Source organism: Lutjanus erythropterus, chromosome 14 (assembly GCF_056507025.1).
Source record: "Lutjanus erythropterus isolate fLutEry1 chromosome 14, fLutEry1.hap2, whole genome shotgun sequence".
NCBI lineage: Eukaryota > Metazoa > Chordata > Actinopteri > Lutjaniformes > Lutjanidae > Lutjanus > Lutjanus erythropterus.
Window position 1 is genome coordinate 4,797,653 of NC_139330.1, and position 21,134 is coordinate 4,818,786.

The window sequence follows — 21,134 nt, forward strand, 5'->3', positions numbered from 1 at the left end:
AAAGTATAACATATTGACAATTCCTCTCTTGTCCAGAAAAATACACAACTCTACAAACACAAGATAAAAGGTGCCATATGTTGACAGTATTCTTGTCCATTCAACATCACTATATTTCATAAAGATACGTTGTATTTCTTTGCAAACTTTATACTTTGGATTTTGCCATAGTTGTTTAGCTGCACTATTTTTGTGGGAGGAGATGATGGAAAAGAGACAAACTCTCACTAAACTAGATGCTGTTAGTGGATCAGATACAGGTAGAATTACACTGTCAATACACCGATTATCATGTGTGACGGTATTTGGAGTCTTTTCTGCTCAAACAGAGTAACTACCCGGTTTGCTGAACCAATAAAAACACAAATAGAGCAAAATATATGTATATATTAAACCTAAGTTAAGATAAATGATCAAATATACATAAAATGCTGCCTATAAATAATCAAATATTGGTTTCATATTGGTGCAAAGTGGACAACATATATGCCGATACTGATATATGTAGCTGTGATAGACCAATATCACTGTAATTTTTACAACAACCTGCTCATGTCATATTTGCAGTTTGATCCATCTCAACCTCAGCTCTCTCTGGCTTTTTGTGCCAATTTGTGTTGTTCATCATATTTCAGGATTTCTCCTCTTTAATCGGCTACAGCTCTTTTTCTTAATTGGAAGCATTTAGTCATCAGTAACATCACATTTTGGTCAGTCAATTACTGTCTCAGCAAACCAAAGTTGTTTCCATACAGAACAGGATCCTGATACAGAGCTGTGCAGCTTATCTTTCTTATGATCTGTCTCAGTTTGCATCTTGATGTACTGCAGTATTGCTCATCAGCTTGTGAGACTGCTGGGGCGCAATACTTGAAAAATGAATTAAACAATGCATATAATAATTCTAAATTCAGGGTGGTGTTGTTGCAGTAGGTCAATAAACAGTGGTCTGTCAGTCCCATATTCTTGCCTGATTTGATTTTCTATATTTATATAAATGTACTCCATTCAGATATCCTAACAAGGATGTAATTGCTTGTGCATAATTCAATTCCAAGTTCAAAGTTAAGCAAACTTTGATAAAAGCAAAATATTTAATGATTTTACATGTTTTGAATGTTTAAATATTTCCACTTTGAATGAAATCATAACCCTGTAGATACAGGATTGTGTTATTATAGTTCCATTTTATGTAAAAATACTAAATTTTGCAGAAAACTCACAGTATCTGAAAGAGGTAATTCAGTAGAATGCAAATGTCTGTAAGGCAACAGCTGGTGAAGCACCTACTGCAACTGCTAGAAGCCGCCAATGGAGATTTGCAAAGTTTTGAATAAACTTCTTTGTACAGTGTAGTATAGTGTAGGTTTTCTTATTTAGATATATGCAGAGTTTTTAATATATTGATTTTGTATGTTATAGTCTTTTCTTTAGGATGCATACAATTAGTGTAATGGTCTTATAATCAAGAATTCTGGCTTCACTGAACTGTATAAATTTAATAAGGAAACAATAAATGAGATGATTGGTCCAAATTTCTTTAAACATTGTTATTTATTTAGAACATTACAAGCAACCAGGCAGCTTTGCAACTATCATAGAAGCTCAGAAAAAAAAATTAAATTGTAAATAATTTACACCTGATGTTGCTCGTTCAATAAAATTTAATTTAATTTCATTCAAATTATATAGTTTAAAGTTACAGGGACAGTGCACAACAATAAAGATTTCCATAAATGTGTCAGTTAAGACATCCTGGCTAATTGTAGTCTTTGGGTAACAGCTAAATTCCACCAGGCGCGGCTGCGTCGTGTTACGGCTGCGTTGCCTTACGGCTGCGCCACATCAGCCGGAGCTGATTGCAGCCATTCTACACAATGCTTGTGATTCCATCAGCAGCACGTCAGCGCATCTCAGAAGCAACTCTTCACTCCGCTCCGCTTCAAATACACTCAGAATCTATTTTTGACGGATGCCGTGTCAATTAACACAGATCAGATTGAATGGACAGGAAGTCAGACACACAAAACGCAGGAAGAATACGATTCAGTTTCAAAATAAAAGACCCTGTGCAGACTAACGTTCAAAAAAACAAACAGAAAAGAAACTATTTAACCACATAGCTTGCTTATACATGGTGGAAGCACAAAGCAAGGAAAGAGGACCTAATCAACAAAATCTGAGCAAGTAAAAAGACAGTGACCTTACATATAGTGGAGCCTAGCAACATAATGAGTCCATATTAAGTGCAGAACAGTGAACACACCAAGAACAGTTCCCATGGAGTGCAGAACACACCCCACAAGAACACAAAGTGCTTAAGTTTTTGTTTTAAGGACAACAGAACATAGAACAGAAAACAAAGCACCCTTCAAGCCATGCAGGCAGGTTACTGAGTATGGTCAAGTGCTTGATTTTCTTTTAACCTTGATTTTTGGCACAGTGCTGATTAGATCACCCCTAATAACTACAGTTAATTCCAATGAGTACACCATGTTCATCATGTTCAATTTCTTACATTTATAACAAACCAAATGTCATGAAAATTGGTTCAGCAAATTAAGCAAATTACATCTGATTTTGAAGAGAAATCTCTAATTTGTTTATTAGTGGACCTTGAGCGTTCCAATATCTTGTATCATGCTTAAGTTTAGTGTATCATAACACATCAGGTATGGAATTAATCTGCAGATGCTGCTGTTGAAGATGAAACAAAACATCTCTATGGATGTTGGTTTTTGAGTCACAGCAACATACTAGAAGATAAGCCTTGTTTTTATCCTAGCAGTTGTTGATAACTTGTGGTCCGTGCCGGTTAAGAGGAGTGAGGAGCCAGCAGTCAGTATAGTACAGAGTAGCCAATAAAATAGGTTTTTCAGTGAATCCCTTCACCTATAAGAGATCTTGAGCACACAGTTAATGTGCACAAAAGTATATAACTGATGGGTTCAGTAGTGTGTGAGATTAGCTGAGGACAGTAGCTTCAGTCCAGTCAGTCTCTCTCTCTCTCTCTTACACACACACACACACACACACACACACACACACACACACACACACACACACACACACACACACACACACACACTTACGCCTGGCAGAGATAATAATCCGGCCAGCCACACAGTTCAGTCCAGCAGGTCTGTCAATCTAACAGACAGACTGTAAATAATGCAGGCATGCACAAGTTTTGATTGCAGCAGTCAGACACTGCTATTGATCCTAATCACTGAACAGTTTTATATCAACTCTGCAGTCTGCTGGTGACTGGTTCTGCATGTGGCCCTTAAAGCACAAATGACACCAGTTATACTGCAGGCTTGTCCTTTAAACTAAAGGTAGACAGTATGAAAGTCACAAATAGGCACAAAACAGTTTGTCTTCTCTCTTACACAGAAAAAGACAACCATGAAAATATGCCTAATAATGTGTTTTGCTGTGTGTTCTGATGATGCTTCGTTCAACTGCTGCTTCAACAACTTGTGCAGCCCAGCAGACAACATTTATTTTGGTTTTCCAGTGAAATTTGCATGTTTGTCAAATCCAGGTGATATTGGTGGGAGTACTGGCATGTTTCATCACCGGGGGGCATCAGTTTTAGAACCACAGCTGACAGGTACTCATTATAATTGTCTCTTTTAGATGAGGAAGCACAGCGGAAACAATTGCAAAAAAGCAATAGGCAAGACTTTTAAAATCACCATTGATTCTGTATCCTTGTGCATTTATGCACCAGACTTTGTTTTCTATTGATGTGCAGCTGCTTTACCTGCTGTTAACAGCAGCATAGTTACTGAAAGCCAATCACACTAGAACTAATTGAAACCTGAACACAGGAAGTCTTTGTAGAGCAAAGTTAAGTTTTCATTAAGACTTTTGATAGTTATATAAGTTAAACAGCAAGGTGTGAGGAGAAGCTTTGAGCTCCTTAAATGACAGGGACAGGAACAGCTTCTTATGTTTACTGTCTGTACCATGTTTGAATTGTGTTTTAAAAACTGGATAAAGGAATCCACTGCAGTGTAAAGTAAAGAAATGTGTAGTGAAGTATGTATTCAGCTAATGAGGTCCCTTGGTGTTTGGGTGTCCTGAAGTGGTTGCTTCCTCTGTGCCACTGTAAGATGCATGTATGTTTTTCTTAATTTATTGGCCTTCAGTATTTGGCTACATGTTCTGCTATAATCTATTTAGGCGATTCTGGAGAATGATAATTGACTGTTGAGTCTCTTTTCCAGTTCGACAAATACCAACAGTTTGGATTGGTGTCTTGAACTGACACCAACCCAGAGTGTCAGTATTTGATATTTCATGTTGTCCATCTTTACATATATCAGTGGTGGGGACCATGACCCCTGGTGTCTTGGCTGACAGGCGCTGGCAGAGCAGCAAAATCACCTTTTTTTATTTATTTGTGTTTAAGGCATGCCACTAAAGCTGTCTTTCGCTACGGGCTGATGACCACCTGCTGCCTTTTGTAAAGAGTGCATGCCTTTGGGCTTATTTCTAAATTCAAATTAATTTAATTACCGCTGTGGGAGCCATTAGTTAAGGCTGTGTATTTATGTCTGTTTATAATTTGTAGCCTCCTACAGTCTACCATGGATAGCAGTGTAGGATGGTGTTGTAGATGACACAGATGTGACAGACTAGTGAGGTGAGTGAATCTATATGGACAGAGGCGCTATAGATCAGGTAATCATGCATTGTTATTGAGAGAGATCTGACAGGTTTTACCGTTCGCACACATCTTTGTTGAAATCAGCCGCATGAGAGAGCCAAGTCAGTCATCACAGTCTGCATCTGGTTTTGATCATGTTATAAAGTAATGTAAACTGAAGTCTTCATTGAATGGGGCCGTTACTCCATGATACTCAGTGAAGCGTGTCGGAAACAAGGACCTGTTCCTGCACACAGCCGAGTGGCTCTCAGCCAGTAAAGATAGTCATAACAACTGCAAATGAACACAAAAAGAAGGAGATCAAAGATGGGTTATGTCTTTGAAGTAGCTGTTCATACTACCTGTTGCTGTGGTAGCCACCCGCAGGCCACGACACATCTACAAGAGTCTTATGTCAATAAAACAGTAATTATTTCTCAGATTGTGATGAGATCATTACGTAGACTAAAAATCTCAGTTCATTATATTTGTGTGTGCCCACATCTCAGAGCCTGCTGAGTGAGGACGTCACGTTGTGTTGAAATCAAACAGTGTTTTAATAATAGTAACAATAATAATAATAATAATAATAATAATAATAATAATAATAATAATAACAACAACAACAACAACAACAACAATAATAATAATAATAATAACAAATTCCCAACTGAACCACCTGGTAAACATGTTAATGTGTACTCACAAACTTGACTGATGTTTAATAATTCATATTCTTTTGTAAACAGTAATGGTGAAAGCCATGTTCTAAGGCAAAACTATGAGTCCTTGATATCAAATTTGTCTGTCATTAGGGCACATCGGTACTATATTTTATCTTCAAGTTACTGTCACATCATTGACTGTTAGTTCAGGTTCCCCAGGGAACATGAGTGCAGAACTAATCACAGTCAGAAATATGAAAGAATTTCAACACAATTTATATGCAGCAGTACATTTTATTCATTTCTGGTACTGGCAACAGGCTACCTGCTGTTTGTTATTCACTATGTTTTATAGCCTGGGTAGATTATTAATTATATTTCCTATATAATAAAATGTCATGGAGAGCACTCTAAAGCACTTGTCGCTTACATGTGATGCAGTATTTTTTAAGTTCATGTGTAAAATCCCTCATTACAAGCTAGTTTTAAACTACTGACTTATAAATCCTGCAGTTAGTTAAGATTTTAGTGATGCTTGAATCAGTTGCTAGGAAACATTGAGACACTGTCCAATTCAAAGCAAGCAATACGTTAAACCTGTCTGCAAATCTTCTGTATTCTCTTTTATTTAAACATACTGGACAAGGAGAACTGCAGTGTTTCAGACTTACTAATTCACAAGCAAGGATCATGACACAAAAATATGTAGTTAAGAATTTTAATGAACGTTCAGAGGGATAGGATGTTGATGATGAATGAATTTAAAGAGGAGGGGCGAAGGTGGATGGAGGATGTCATCGGCCAGGTCGGTCCAAAGGGTGCACTGCAGACTGGGCAGGGGGAGACTCAGTGTTGGGGTTCCGTGTTGGCGTATTTCTGCCTCATCTGATTATGGAACCCGGACTGAACCTAGAATGAGACATGGGAGAGATATGCACTAGATTGAATCAGGAGGGATGAGAAGAAAAGAGGAGAAGATGAAGAAAGGGGGAAAAGGTGGGTGGAATTAGAGATCTAAGGCAAACAAGGCTAGATGGGTTAACCAGGTACTTATAGGTTTGTCAGGTGATTAGAGGTGTGTTTGAGGTGTGACCCTGCTCCCTAAATTAACTTATTAACTTCATTTGTGCGGTTTAGAATTTGAGGGAAATCCAATTATGCTGCTTGAAATGCTTGAAATGAGTTTTTGATGAAAAGGTTTTTTTGGATGGGTACCTCTGATTGGTCAGACCTGTAATTAATTTAATTTTCCTATTTTATTTTCCTGTGTATTTCCTATGTGGAAATAGGAAGCTGCCAGGATTTAAGAGGGATTTCAATAAAAAGATTAATAATTGGACAAAGACTCATTTCAGATCAATCAGCTCCTCCAACATCTGTTGTCATGGCTGCGGACAAAAAAGACGAGGTGTGTTTTTATTTCCAGGTCTTAGCCTTGTTCTCTATGAGCCTTTGGCAGCAGAGCAAGCAGTGGATGATGATGTTCTGATAAACTGACGCTCAGATAAACATTTCAGATGGACTTTACTGCTGATTTAGTGGTAGTTAACTTGGCTGATCAGAGCGTGTAAGTTTTTGTGCACCCAGAGTTCAGGATGAGTCCTTAAAATACCTTCCTACTTCATAAGAAGAGAAAGTAGTGTGTTTCTTGTGTCTACTGTGTAAGAAGTCTTCTATCAGGGTGTCAATCAGATGTAAAAATGGGAAGAGTTGTTGTGCAATCGCCTGCATAAAGAGATTCAGAAAGAGCCCCCCCCCCCCACCTCCCGATTTTGTTAGAGACAGCTGCAGGCCAAATAGAAGAGACAAAAGGTGAAGTGATTCTTTTTATTTTGACAAGTGACATCAAGTAATCAATCATATAAATTCTTGAATAAAACATGTAAGAAAAGCAAGTCATCTGCAGACAACCAAATGATCCTTTGAAGTCCTCAGGATCAAGATGAATTCAGACACTGCTTTGACTCATACTCATACTTCATAATTATGGTTGGGTCACACATCCTGCATGTACCTGTGCCTGACGGCGACCTCGATGATCTGCTGGTGTTCACACAGGCAGTAATGTATTGGTAACGTGAAATCATAATCATGCAGGTGTACAGCGACACTGGCACTTCTCTCTAGTAGCTCTGCTGATACACAAAAGTTTTGTTATTGTTCATTTAAATTACACTCATAATGTGATTATTAAGAATGATTAGTTCTGCTGATTAGTGAGCACAGTTCTTGCTGCTGATTCTCTGAGCACTCTCTCAAAGGGCAGAACTAAACAACAAGCTGACTGAAATGCAGAAGCTCTACATTTATTGTCATCTCTAAACATGTACTTATTGCTGGCTACATCTGAGGGTTAATACATGTCGTGTAAACTGATTATGAGTCACAGCTGCGTGGCACACAGGCTAATCGGCTGTAGTTAGCAGCGCTCCAAACCTTACCTTTCCTACAGCATACTTGTCATAACAGGTAAAGTGCAGGTGTAACTTTTAACATTAATGACGGCTTTGTGAAGCCATACCAGCATCAACAACACCAGAAGACACTGGCACACCTAAATGAAACAAAGCTGTTAGTAATACCTGTGTTTAACGAGTTTAACCATGTAAAGCCTGACACATCAAATGTAAAATCAACCCATTTTTTTCTTTAGCATTTGAATATTTGATTTATTTGGGGCATTTATGACAATTAATTGATCACAATCATTTTATTGTAGAAGCAAATACAAATATTGTTTATTGCTTTTGGAAAATAGGGCACATTTCAGTTCGTCTGATACTTTTTTTTTTCCAAACAGGAACCTTTTTATTTTGCCTTGTGGTCAGCAAAAACAGCTCGATCAATGTAATCTGAATTGGTTTTAGTAAAAGTTCATTCAAAATACAATTTTAGGCAAGTGCTCACTTGCTAATGATTATTTGCAACATCCAAGGGATATTAATGAGAGCAGGTCGGATATAAAAAATGCATATAAATATCTCAGTTTACATGGTAAATCTAGTTTAAAATAAACTTCCAATCTTGACTTATTTTATTTAATAGTGTATTTGTGGTTGTGGTAGGCATAATTCAGATTACATCATGAAATTCAATAGAAGAATGACTGAAGGATTCACAGGTAAATTCTTATATACCTGCTGTGTCTGTGTATTTACTCCACACATTTTCAACATGATTTTACTATTACATAAGGTACAAAATATTAAGTAGTTATAGGTTGTTTCAACACAGTAAATATTCATATGAAAATATTAGTAACAATATAACCATTATTCTCACCATAACTTTTTCTTACCGTAAGATTTCTCTGGCAAAAACATGCAAGTTACTACATGAAGGCAGCCATGTTGAATTTTGCCCCCACAGGCTGCCTGCAGTGCACTGATTGGGCACCAGAGGGCAGAAAACATGAAATATTATTAGGTATTATTATTGATGTTCTTGAGGTCTCAGAAGCTCATGTATCAAGCATGCTGGTGTTACAGGGCTGAGTAAATTTCAAGTTCAGCTTTATAAAATGAAATTCTTGTTCTCTGGCTTCACTATTAATAGAATATTAATTTTTATGATCCAGCCTGCCAGAGCTGTGGATTAACCACAATGTTCACACTGTTTGATATATTGACTGTAAATCATTTTTCAAATGATCTATAGTCATAGTCATAGTTTAATTATGAGGATTTATGTTTTGGCAACACTTCTGAGGAAGATGTTCACATCATGTGTTTTTATCAAAGCAAAATTTTCCCACGTTCCATTACAATGTTTTTCTCAACACAGAATAGTCATATTCCTCAACTGTTCTTACAGGCCTCAGTAAGATATACACAGATATATGAACACAAAGTCCAGAAATGAATCTTATTTCTTATTGACTTATTCTTGAGCCCATTTCCCACCTGCAACCCATTAATCAGAACATATAATCCAGCCCAGTTGATCTGTGGATTAACTGCAGTGCTCCTGGTTGTAGCTGTGGTGTGTGCATCACTGTCTGAGCGATTTTATTACAAACTGCTAAAAGCTAAAGGAAAGCAAAGCAAATGGATCACTGCAGTTCACAGAAACATCTGGAATCCAGGCACTGAAAAGTGGACTTATGGTTGTCATTTTGTGTCAGATATGTTGGACATTGCGGACAAATCAGACCTTATGTTATATACTGTATTGACTAATGTCACTTATGAATTAGATATTTGGCATCTTTCATTTACATTCTGCGCAACAATCACCAGATAAGTCCAGAAATTAATCCAGTCTATTCTTTAGCCTATTTTTGAGTGTGAAAACCAAATGAACATTTTACAAAACAAACTGCGAGAAGCAGATAACAAAAATACAAAACAGTTTTGAGAAAAGCAACAAACAGAATAATTCACCAACTGGACTCTTTCTCACCCTTAATTCTGACTGAATGGAGAGGACGGGTGGTCGCACCGCCTTCACGTGCCTTAATGTGGAGCCAACGTCCTCCAAGGATTTACTGGAACGTGCCAGGCTTTCATGTGCAGTTTATAAGGATGAGATGTGGGCTAAATGTCTATGTTTTTTTGTGACAGCACATGTGGCAGCGTGGGGAGCAGAGAGAGAGAAACACCAGGGAGGAAAAGAGCTTACTCATGTCAGCAGAAAAAAAAAAAAAAAGAAACCGGTGCATCCAAGTGCAGAGCGAAGAAGAAGAAGACAGAGCAGCCAGAATCAATGTTCATACTGCAGCAGTTTGTTTCACTGTGCTTTTGTACTGTCTGTAAAATGATCAAACATTGACTGATTAATTTGTGTGTAAGTCATTATTAATATTTCTCTTTAGTTTTTACTAACTTTAGATTGCAGATTCAGTGACTGAATCGTGGTTTTGTAGAAACTTGTCAGACTCAGAATCTGCTTTTTAAAAGTCAGGTTTTGCTGTAAATTTTGCAAAAGATGGTGCAAAGGAATATATATTGAAAGGGTAGTGTAATGGATTACTTTTTATAAAAGAAATAGGTGGTTCTCATAACACAGCGCTGTTTAGATATGCACAAAGAGATAATTTCTCTTGACTATATCCTGTCTTTGATGTTGTGCATAGTCACAGTCAGAGTCTAGACGTTTCATCCTGCTTATATAATCCACTGCAAGTCGACAATATCTGCACACATCTGCATTTTAAAGTGCTTATGCCACGCTGCAGGGCTTGAAGACTTTAAGAAAGTAAACATAAGAAGTATATACACTTTAATCTGACAGCAGTCAATCATCAGGAGTGAATGTAAACAGAGCACAGAACACAGAGAGGACACATCTTACTGACAGATGACAGATTATAAAAGACAGAGTTTAGAAACTTGTGTACCTCTGGTTCACCTAGACAGGTGTTTTCACTCATGTTGCCTGATAAGACCTTCTCTCAAGACTGTGTGGGCGTATGCACACTGTTTTTGATTGACAGGAAGTCTCAAACTTTGATCCTCATCATTCTCATTCTTATTTGAAGATACTAAGGCATGATATTCATATGGATACATTAACCCAGTATCTTAAGATAGGGGACACCAGGGGCAATTTTAACATTTTTAAAAAAAATCTTCATAACTTACAGACTACTTGAAATACACCAGTAATCTTTTGTACAGTTCAAATTACACTGGTTTTCAGGTTGGCACTATTTTCTACCTACCTTCTTCACTATTTTGCCACTTGCACTCTCTCTCACACACACACTCTCTCCACATTGAGCTTTCCTTCGCTTCCCTGTCGTTTACCTTCTGTCTGAGGATTGTTATAACCAGAGGGAAATGGGTTTAGGGCCAAAAGTTTTATTTACAATCATGCAAAGCAAGCAGGAACCGGAGTAGGTGCCAGGACAGCATCATATCCTGCTCCTGCGTTAGGTAGCCTATTGACAATTTTGGGTCTGTGCAACCAACACATGAAGGACCGCTACAGTGCGCAGTTTGAGAGGTGAGAGAGATCTGCCACATGTAAATCAGTCCAAAACCTGATCTATGCATAAAATTAATGTGTTTACTGCCCCTGTCACTGGCCCAACATCCAGCCCAACATGTTTCTTTTACATTAAAATGACATAAAGAATCATGGATTGATGAAGAACTTGAGAAATGTATGTGTAAAAGAGAAAAGCTGAAAAAAGTTTCAGTAGATTCTGAAGGAACTGAAAAATGGTAAATGTCCTGTTCAATGACAAATGAGATTAAGTTAGGTGTAAAAAAGAAAAAGGCATATGATGGTACATGACTTTGGAAAACCTTAAATGAAATAAATGGCAGAGCCAAGAATACCACACCTTCTTTCATTGAAGTTAATGACATTTTCTTGTCAAAAGCAAAGAATATTACAAGCAATTTCAGTAATAATTTTCCAGACAAGGTTGATGACTGTCTGTGTAGGTGTTATGTTGTCTGAAATAATAAGCAGTTTTATTTTGAAAAGGTGGAAAAAATACTTGCTGGCATAAATAATGATAAACCAGCTGGATAATTTGAATGGATGGCACTTAAGGGAGAAATCTATCAAATATTTATATCATAAAATCAAATAAAAAATAAATTATAAAAACGATGAAAATTATTGTTTTCATTTGCCACTTTCACGTTAATTAGAGATCAAGATTAGGTTAGATTAGTTCATAAGTGTATTGGAGAAGGAATAGATGTTTATAACGGCTTAATTGAGAAATATGTTAATGGAGTCTGGTAGGCAGTAAGACAGGTAGTCACTGAGGTCAAACTTCAGAGCTTAACTTAACATTGACGGACAATCGATAGGTATAAACTGCTGATCAATTTGTTGGCAAAGCAGATGCGCCATGGTGAAGGTGGCATTGCGATCTTACTCTGACACAATTGCCATTTTTGACACATCTGCAAGATAGCAAATGAACTTGTGTTTAGTCTGTGCAGCCATGGGTGGGAGGTCTAAAAGTTGGAGGCAAAATGAGGTTGTGGCCAGGTGCATTTGGTACCTTGTGCACGGTGAATTGGAGTCGAAACCACTTCGGTCTGAAGTGGCACTGAATCATAATCAGCTGTGTCTGTCATTCAAAGGCTTTGATATTGAACAGGTTCAATAAGCAAGTTTCCTCTGAGTCACACTTGACAGGTAGAAGAAGAGGAAGAGATTGGAGAAACATTTTGATGGTTTAGTTACAAAAATCATCAAAATGGGTTGTAGAATGCATTCGAAGATGTTCCTGTCAGGCACTAGTTTTATCTTTTGATTACTGCTCAAGAGTCTGATCGGGCACTGGCAAAAAAGATCTGTCTGCTCCAAATAGCTCAGAATAAAGCTGTAAAGTTGGCCTGACGAGCAGTTGTGAGAGTGAGTACAGAGACAGTACCAGTCGCTCATGGCTCAGAGTAGAGGAGAGGTTGGCATGAGTTTCTTTCAGAATATCTGTTACAGTGAACAACCAAACTGTCTGGACACACTTTTTTTTTTAAAAATTAAGCCTATATATTTGTCTTAAAATGTTACATTAAAGTGACAAACTTGTATCATGATGTGTTGTGAACAAATGTTGGCATCATCTTGCAATGCTGACATGTAAGGAGGTGTGTACCTACAGTAACCTACAGTCCTGTCATTCTACTCACCCTGGGCTCGGGGGCTTTAACTTTTACACACACAGCACTTACTGTAAGAACAGCCACTGTGTTAGAATACAGATAGAAGATATGAGCTCACAAACTATTAACCTACATGCTTTCAAAATGTGACACGTCCAAACAGAGTTTATTAGGAATTTCTCCTCTGGTAAATGAAGGATCACATCAGGCCACATATGTCCAAAATAAGTATGTTTGCATATATGTGAGAGACGTCAGTCTCTTTTGAGTCAGTGTGCTGCTCATGATTTTGGAGATTTCCTAAATCCTTTTGCCCTCTAATGCTGCAGCTTTGCGTATCAGTGTATCAAATGGAAATGTACAGGATATGAGGCACAGATGGATGAAGATGTGTCCATTGATTATTACTATAATATTTGACTGATACCTCATTTAGCACTATAATTCATTGGTCAATAATGAGAAATTCTTCTGTTCATTTTATGCAAATAAGAATTACATTTAGAGTATTTAATTTCTTTTTTCAGAGGGTATATTATGCATTTGTATATATTTAATTTAAAGATTTATTCAGCCTATTATTTCTTCTCAACAACTTCCTCCAATCTGTGGAACATTAATTTCCTACACTGCACTTCCATTTTATTATTTAAATAAATTCTAATTTCCTATGTATGCTGTGGTTTGGGTCAGGGGTCCTGGCCATAAATTTATTAAGATAAAGCTCCTCCCATTGCTCTTCTGTATGTAAACACTTGCTTATCACTGTGTGATTCTTAGATTAAGGCTTATTGTTTGGATGAACTTGAGTAATTAGTGTTAGAACAGTTGTCAGATAAGATACTGCGCTTGTGCTCCTCTGCTCAATTTGTTTCAAAGTGAAAATAATTTAAACGCAAAAATAAACTGAACTGAAAAAGAGACGTTTTGGCCATATTTATGACTTATCTTTTTTTGGTTTTAAATACAGTTTCCATGTTAGTGTTGACACTGACATTATTTCTAAGTCATTGTTACTCTCAGAATGCTTCAATTAATACTATAGTCTTCTACCCGGAGCTCCCCTAGCTGGAGAATGAGTAATGACCTCATTATTTCACAAATCTGACCACAGTCCTGAGAGACAAACATTGTCACACTACCTGCCAGACTACTAGGAGTTATCTAGTTTAACAAAAGCCCAGAACAGATGCAGTGTGCAGATCTGTAACTTATAGAGCAGCAAATGTACCAATTATGATGATTAAAGCACCCAGTTTTAAAAGACTACTGAAAAAAAATAAGCCTAATGTTGATTAACCAGCCTGAACAACTATGATTGAATTAAATTAGATATACTATGATGTTGCATGACAGCAGCTTTTCAGTAACATGTACATACATAATGATGCTTTTTATATGTCTTTCTTTATATGTTTTGTTGTATGTGGACTGCAGGAAGAGCAGCTGCTACATTAGTGGCAGCAAATGGGGAATCAAATCAAGAACAAAGAATGAAGTTATTTTAATGGAACACTAATTGCCCTATATTGTTTTCTTTGTGAATTCTGTCTGATGCAAAATTGTGAGGCTGTGCAACATAGTAGGAAAAGCACAGGTGTCATTAATAAGATTAAATTAAAGAGTTTTGAATAGAGCCGTGCCTTTGTTAATGCTGTTAGTAACATTTGTACGTTTCCTGCTGTGATGTCAAAATGTCTGCTGTGAAAAAAGCCCATGTGCTGCTGAAAGAGGAAGCTGTGTGGCTGCAGTGACTGCAATGACAGCGATAAGTGGGTAGGAACAATAATGTGTTTGTTAAGAAGCTGCATAATTTAAAACTTGCTGAATGCTGTTGTCAGGTCTGCTCGCACTTTTGTCCCATCCTGTCTGCTTTTTGTCAGCATGTGAGAGCTAATTTTGCCAGGCGAAATCCACTCTGATGACACCGTAATTCTTAGCAGCTGAAAGAAATTCAGCTTTATAGCCGCTGCCTCATATCTTGCCTGCACTAGTGGATTTCACTCGAGTCTCCAGGAAGTGCAGCAGGAGATTTATATCTGCACTTTTTATAAATGATTCAATTGGTGAATATTGTTTAATTGATGACAGGACAAAAATTAGAGTCTGTTTATTCCACCTAAATGCATTAATTTATCATTTAAAGTATGTAACATGTATATGTTTTCAATAACTTGCATCAAGATTATGACAAAAAATATGATTTAATGTCATTGCTGATTATTTTCTTCATTAACTGATTAGTTGTTTGGTCTATAAAATGTCCGAAAATTGTGAAAAATGTTGACCAGTGTTTCCCAAAGCCCAGGATGACGTCCTCAAATGTCTTGTTTTGTCCTCTACAGACGAGTAAAGAAACAAGAAATATTCACACTGAAGAAGCTGGAATCAGAGAATTTTGGCCTTTTTCATCAAAGCAATTACAAGCATTGCACAAGCACAGAAGGCAATGCAATGCTAAGCAATGAACTGCTGTGTGCAGGGTCAGCAGCAAAACATATTTTAAGCACTTCAAATGTTCCACCTGAATATATTCTATATATTGAGAATATTTTCATCACTTCTCTCACCCACCTTCCACATTCTCCATGTCGTACAGTCACACTGCAGCTCAGGTTACACCATGTTGGAGTATGAATTACTCAAGAATTTCAGAAACAGCTGTTGTGTTCCAGTTGAACACTACATTTAGTAGCCTCATCTACTGTAGATTATACTTCATCTACAGTTACTGACAATATTGTTTTTGCAAAAACACAATGATCTTTACTGTCAAAAAAATCACATGACACACTGCAAATTTCATCCACGTAAAAAAGAAGAAGAAATACAGGTTCTTGCAACGTGAATCTTCATGTACTCATGAAGTTTGTCACATTGCTGCATCTTAGGTGGTGTGGTGGTGCACTTTCAACTCTCAGTGTTACGTCCCTTAGCTCGTGATGGGAAAAGGGAAGGAACATAAAACCAGTTCTAATTGGTAAGTTAAAGTTGTTTATTTGTACAGGCAGTTAAAGAGGCAAGTACACAAAAAAAGGAGGCATCAAAGCAGGTGGCAGGGCCAATGAGTGCTGCTCAACTCAGAGAAAATAATAAAACAGAAAAAGAGCTCCCAAAATGGGGCTTAATAACTACCTACAGTAAAGAAGAAAAACAAAAGGCAAGCCTGTAGCTATCTACCTGGTCGAGTTTAAACAAAAATACAAACGAGACAGCACCCCTATGCCTGGTGTAGTCTAATACAAGACAAAATCCTAGCAAGTGTGTGAGTCAACTTCAATCAGTTTTTGAACCTGTTCCCTGGCCCAGTCCCTTTCATCGAGTACCTCATACAAAATGTCTTAATACAGAACAACAACGAGAGGCACATGTGGCAAGATGTCTATGGCAGAGGCAGCCACCATGACTGGCACACTCCCTGAGCTTAAATCTCTTCGACTTCCAGCTGCACTCCTGTGATTGGTGGACGGGCGATCAAGAGACATCAGTCAGCAGGCCGACCAACAGTGCAGCTAGCGCCCCACGTAGCTGGAAGCCAATCACGGGTCGGAGTTCACACACTGCAATATACAAACAGAACTACACGGCAAACGGGTTAAGCACATGGGGGGTGGAAACGGTGGTGGCCGTAACACTCAGCAAGAATGTTGTGGGTTCAAATCCCAGTTAAAGCCTTGTCTGTCTGTGTGCAGTTTGCCTGTTCTGCCCTCTGGGTGCTCTGGAGAGGAGAAACAAACATGTATGCTTCGTCAGTCGCTGTTAAACACAGAGACTGAATTTTGTACTCTGTATGATTTTATATGTGACATTAAAGTTGACCTTTATGGGGCGTGCAACACCAACAAAAGGAGTTATTTTGGTGAGTACAGTGTTACCATGCCACAACTGTTTAGGAAGCAAGACCCAAATTGTAATAAACACAATTATTCTTTTATATTTTTTATATTTTTTTATTCAGCTCCCCCTCGTTTCTGTTGTGCATTTTAGAACTACGCACTACATACCCAGTGAGAATAGGAAGCAATGAACTGTAAAACAGTTTGCATTTTAATCTCTGTCCTTGTTGTCTCTGAGTTCAAATGATTCCTGAAGGGCTACAGTTAAACATGCTATTTTCAGAGTGATAATGTAGGATTGATAATTATATTATATATATAGCAAAACTACAAACTTGCAATGTGCAGGCAGACTCTATTCAAATTGCCTGGTTCCAGATTTTTGCATCTGCCCACTCCACTGAGTCGACTGATCGAGTGTAACAAGTTGAAAATTCAGTCTGATATCAAGCAACTATTCAAAGCCACTGAGCTATTTTGGTTTTATAATGATACGGATATTGAAATATTGATGCACAGTACATTTAAAATTTTACATTTATTGTGTTGAATCAGTTCAATCATACACAGAAAAGATACAGAATAAAATGAAAAGGTTTATCACCAGGTTTTTCCCAAAGCAGGGTGCACCAGCTGCGAGAGGAAAGTGTAATGTTGGTGTAATGGGGTTCTTTTGGTTCTAATTGTTGCAGTATCTTTAAATTGATCTGAATGTGCTGCCTTCATCATGGTGATGGCTATTAATAGGCTATATTGCTTTTTTGTGAAGTGCAGGTGTGTAGGATTGGGGGTTTTAAATACACCTCATACAACATTCAGATTTGTCAGTAGGATTTGTCTGAGCTGTTCATAAATGCAGCAGGATGTCAGATACATTTCTGGTTGGTGAAAGATGCTGAGCACAGCAAAACAACAAGAAAAAAAATCAGAAAATACAGGTACAGGGCTGTAAATTCTCTGATTGAAAGACATTAAGTGTATATGAGTCTTTACAGCTGCACTATGAAGTTTGGCTCCCTTTTCATAGTCTTTGCCTGTTTATGGCAATTGATTGGCTTCTATTTAAGATTAACTATTACCTCTATGCTTTATTTTTGGTTTTATATTTTATGTGATTCGATGAATGTTTTAATCCTTTCAGATTCAAAAGGATCAGACTTAGCTTGGCTGTCACAGCAAAAAGATTTGTCATTCATAAAGTAAAATTTAGATATCAGACTGAATAATTCAATATGAAAACCTGTTAACCTGTTGGCAGTGTACCTGTTAACTGTTTAAAGAAAATGAAAATAATCCAAGGTGCTGTTAGTGCTGTTTATAATTAACCTTAGGGAACAAACACTTCGCTGTGACAGTCTCAGCATAATATCACACAAACACATTAAAGTTTCATTATGTAATTTTTGATTGATGAATATTTTACCAACAGGGACAAAGACATAAACAGGAGAACAAAAGATTTTTAATTTAAACTTCATGACTGACAGCACGTCTTCAATGCAGCAGTGATTACCGTTTAGTATTCTGCACTAATGTGATAAATGTTTGCTTTGACTGAGTCCCAGGGCGGTTTTTGATTGTGCATCATTTTCAGTTTGTTTTGCAGTGTGGAAAAACCGCCACATGCGCACCGTGACCAACTACTTCATAGTGAACCTCTCCTTTGCTGACGTGTTGGTCACCATCATATGCCTGCCTGCCAGTCTGGTGGTAGACATCACAGAGACGTGGTTCTTTGGAAACACTCTTTGCAAAGTTGTGCCTTATTTGCAGGTAAGAGATCAACTCTGACGTCTTCTTTTCAAACAGAGTATTAAGAAGTCTTTACCTGAAACAGTTCATAAAAGGGTTATAAATACAAGCCAAGACCTGTGTTCCTATAATTCGTTCATTTTTCTTTTTCAGTATTCATGAGGGTGAAAAATACTTTTTTCTTATCCCCACAAGAAGTGCACTGTGGGATATCTTTGATGTCATCCCTTAGTGATTTAATGCCAGGGGCGAGTCTTTAGCTTTCCCCATTTTTTAAATTCTACTGCCGCATCGTCCCTGCATATCTGTCAAAACAAAATCATCCAATTTATATCACACTCTAGACCACACTGAATAAAAATGTGTATTGGATCTGGATTTGTGCAGGGTAGCGAAGGATTTCGGTTCAGTACATCAAACAAATTGTTTACTGCAAGAACACACAAAACCACAACACTACATTTGCTGGCAATGTTTACATTGTGATACCCCGCCCAGGACAAACTGTTATTTACAGAGCCATAAACTGGAATAATTTACCCCTTAATATTTGCCTAATTAAAATAAACAAACCCTCAAAAAGAATAGCCCTACTTACAACTAATATCAGCAAATATATTGAAAGTATTAAGAGTAAAAGTAGTGGCTCTGCTGTGGCTGATATTATGTATTACTACTTAATATTATGTAATGTTATGTACTTATTATTATGTAAAGATTTTCCTTGTTTTAAAACTTTATGCACAGTCAGGTTGTTTAGTCAGTTAGCAGTTCCCAACTTCCAACAAAGAATCATAAGATAAATGTGACGGCTTGTGAAATTAATGGGAGAGGAGGGAGGGAAAAAAATATTTTACCTCTAAGACAATTTAGTAAAGTAACAAGTAATCACATCTGTCAAATAAATATAGTGCAGTAAGTTTTCACTATTCACGCTTTTACCTTTTTAGATTTTTTTTTTTTTTTTACCCACATCTTTAATAATTTTCAGGCAAACAACCAACATGTGTCTGCCCCCATGAACCACAACAAGTTTTTCAATAGAGAAGAAAGTTGAAAAATTAACTACAGCTGAGGCACATGTAAGTCTCAGCTGTGACAGCGTGAGCTACAGTTACATGGCTAAAACACAGCATTGAACAAATAGTTTTCATAGAAAAGCAACAACATTTCAATCAAGCAACTCCTTTTTATGTTGATCTTATAACTTCCTTGTTGGCAAGTACATTGATTACACCTAATTAGCAAATTTGACTGATAATAGTTGTAAAAAAAAAAAATACTGAAAAAACTCTAATCTCTAAGATCTTTATTTTTGCTTAATTTGTGCTAAGCCATTTCTCCAGGTCCCATTCACTGCAGAGTGGATGAATCATGTTGATATTTCTCAAGGATGTTTTAGAACTACACTGCTGATGTGATGACATCATTAGAACATTTACATAGCAAGAGAAAAGGTGTGTGTTACAGTTTTAACACATTACAATTAAAACGACTCTCTGCTATATACTTTGTGCTCTGAGATCTAGTGGAGCAGAAGTATGAAGCAACAGTATGACAGAGTTCTGAATAAAATTGATGTACACAACACGCTCTGGATGGCTGCAGCTGTAAACTGAAGGGATTGCACTGACTGAATTTATTCCAAACATGGACAAATCCATGTGCGGATCCTTCTGCTGTGCTGCTGCTCACTCACCAAACACATCACACGTCATGGCACTGATTTGAGGTTTTACTGAAGTCCATCAGGGTCACATTCACCCTGTTTGCTGTTGTTACTGTACTGGACCTGCTGCTGCTGCAGTATTAACAGAGGCAGCTTCCTTCAGCTTTTATGAACACAGGTGGGTCTTTTCCTCCTGTATGAATTCCCACTTGGGAATGCCTTCAGCTCTTTGTGCAATGTCAGTTTTTGGTGGGTTTTCTGCTGTAGTGACTTAAGGAGGAATCATCCCCAGGCACAGAAACAAAATGGGACATGAAACTGTACTGCTGTCTCCACCTGCAGTATGATGTAACAATGACACAACAGATTCCTGAAAGAATTTATAAAACCATCAAGGAAACTGTCATGAATGAATGTTGATTATTACTGAAACAGCAGCGGCACAGATGAAGCCCTTGATTTGCGAATGCAGTTAATTAATTACTGCAGTAAACAAGAGGGACTGGCTCGAAGCAGCATGAGAAAAACATATCAGAAGAAAGCCTAGTACCGCTGGCTTGGCTTGTACTGAATCTCTGTAATACATTTAATGGGGTCACAGCAGGGTGCAACACAAACAACACAATTAAAATTATTTTGGCTTAAATATGAAATCATGTTTTCTGTCAGAGAATTTCATTTGAGGAGGTGTCCTGCAACAATAAGTGAATTAACAATGAAATCGCTGAATTGAGTAATTAAATTCTCTCTGTTGCACACAACCTGCAGCTCTTTGCATCACCAATGAGGAGCGAATGAATGTATGAATGTCAGGAATTGCACAAAATGGCAGCAAAATGGCATTCACAAAAACCTCTGACCATTCTACATACGATGTTGCTGTCTGCTTTGAGACATTAAAATGTGTCCTCTGGTATTCAGTGAATAACTTAAATGTCATTTCAGTGTTCACAGTAACAGGAGGCGCTTATTATCTTAAAAATA

General features: G+C 37.4%; 1 protein-coding gene across 1 annotated transcript in view; it reads left to right on the plus strand.

Annotated features, from left to right (window-relative positions):
• Nucleotides 1-21,134, plus strand: part of hcrtr2 (hypocretin (orexin) receptor 2) — a 39,045-nt gene that overhangs the window by 1,015 nt on the left and 16,896 nt on the right. The window contains exon 2 of the mRNA XM_084736080.1: nt 18,324-18,502. Within this exon, the coding sequence (XP_084592206.1) occupies nt 18,324-18,502 (179 nt within the window). The remainder of the gene's footprint in view (nt 1-18,323; nt 18,503-21,134) is intronic.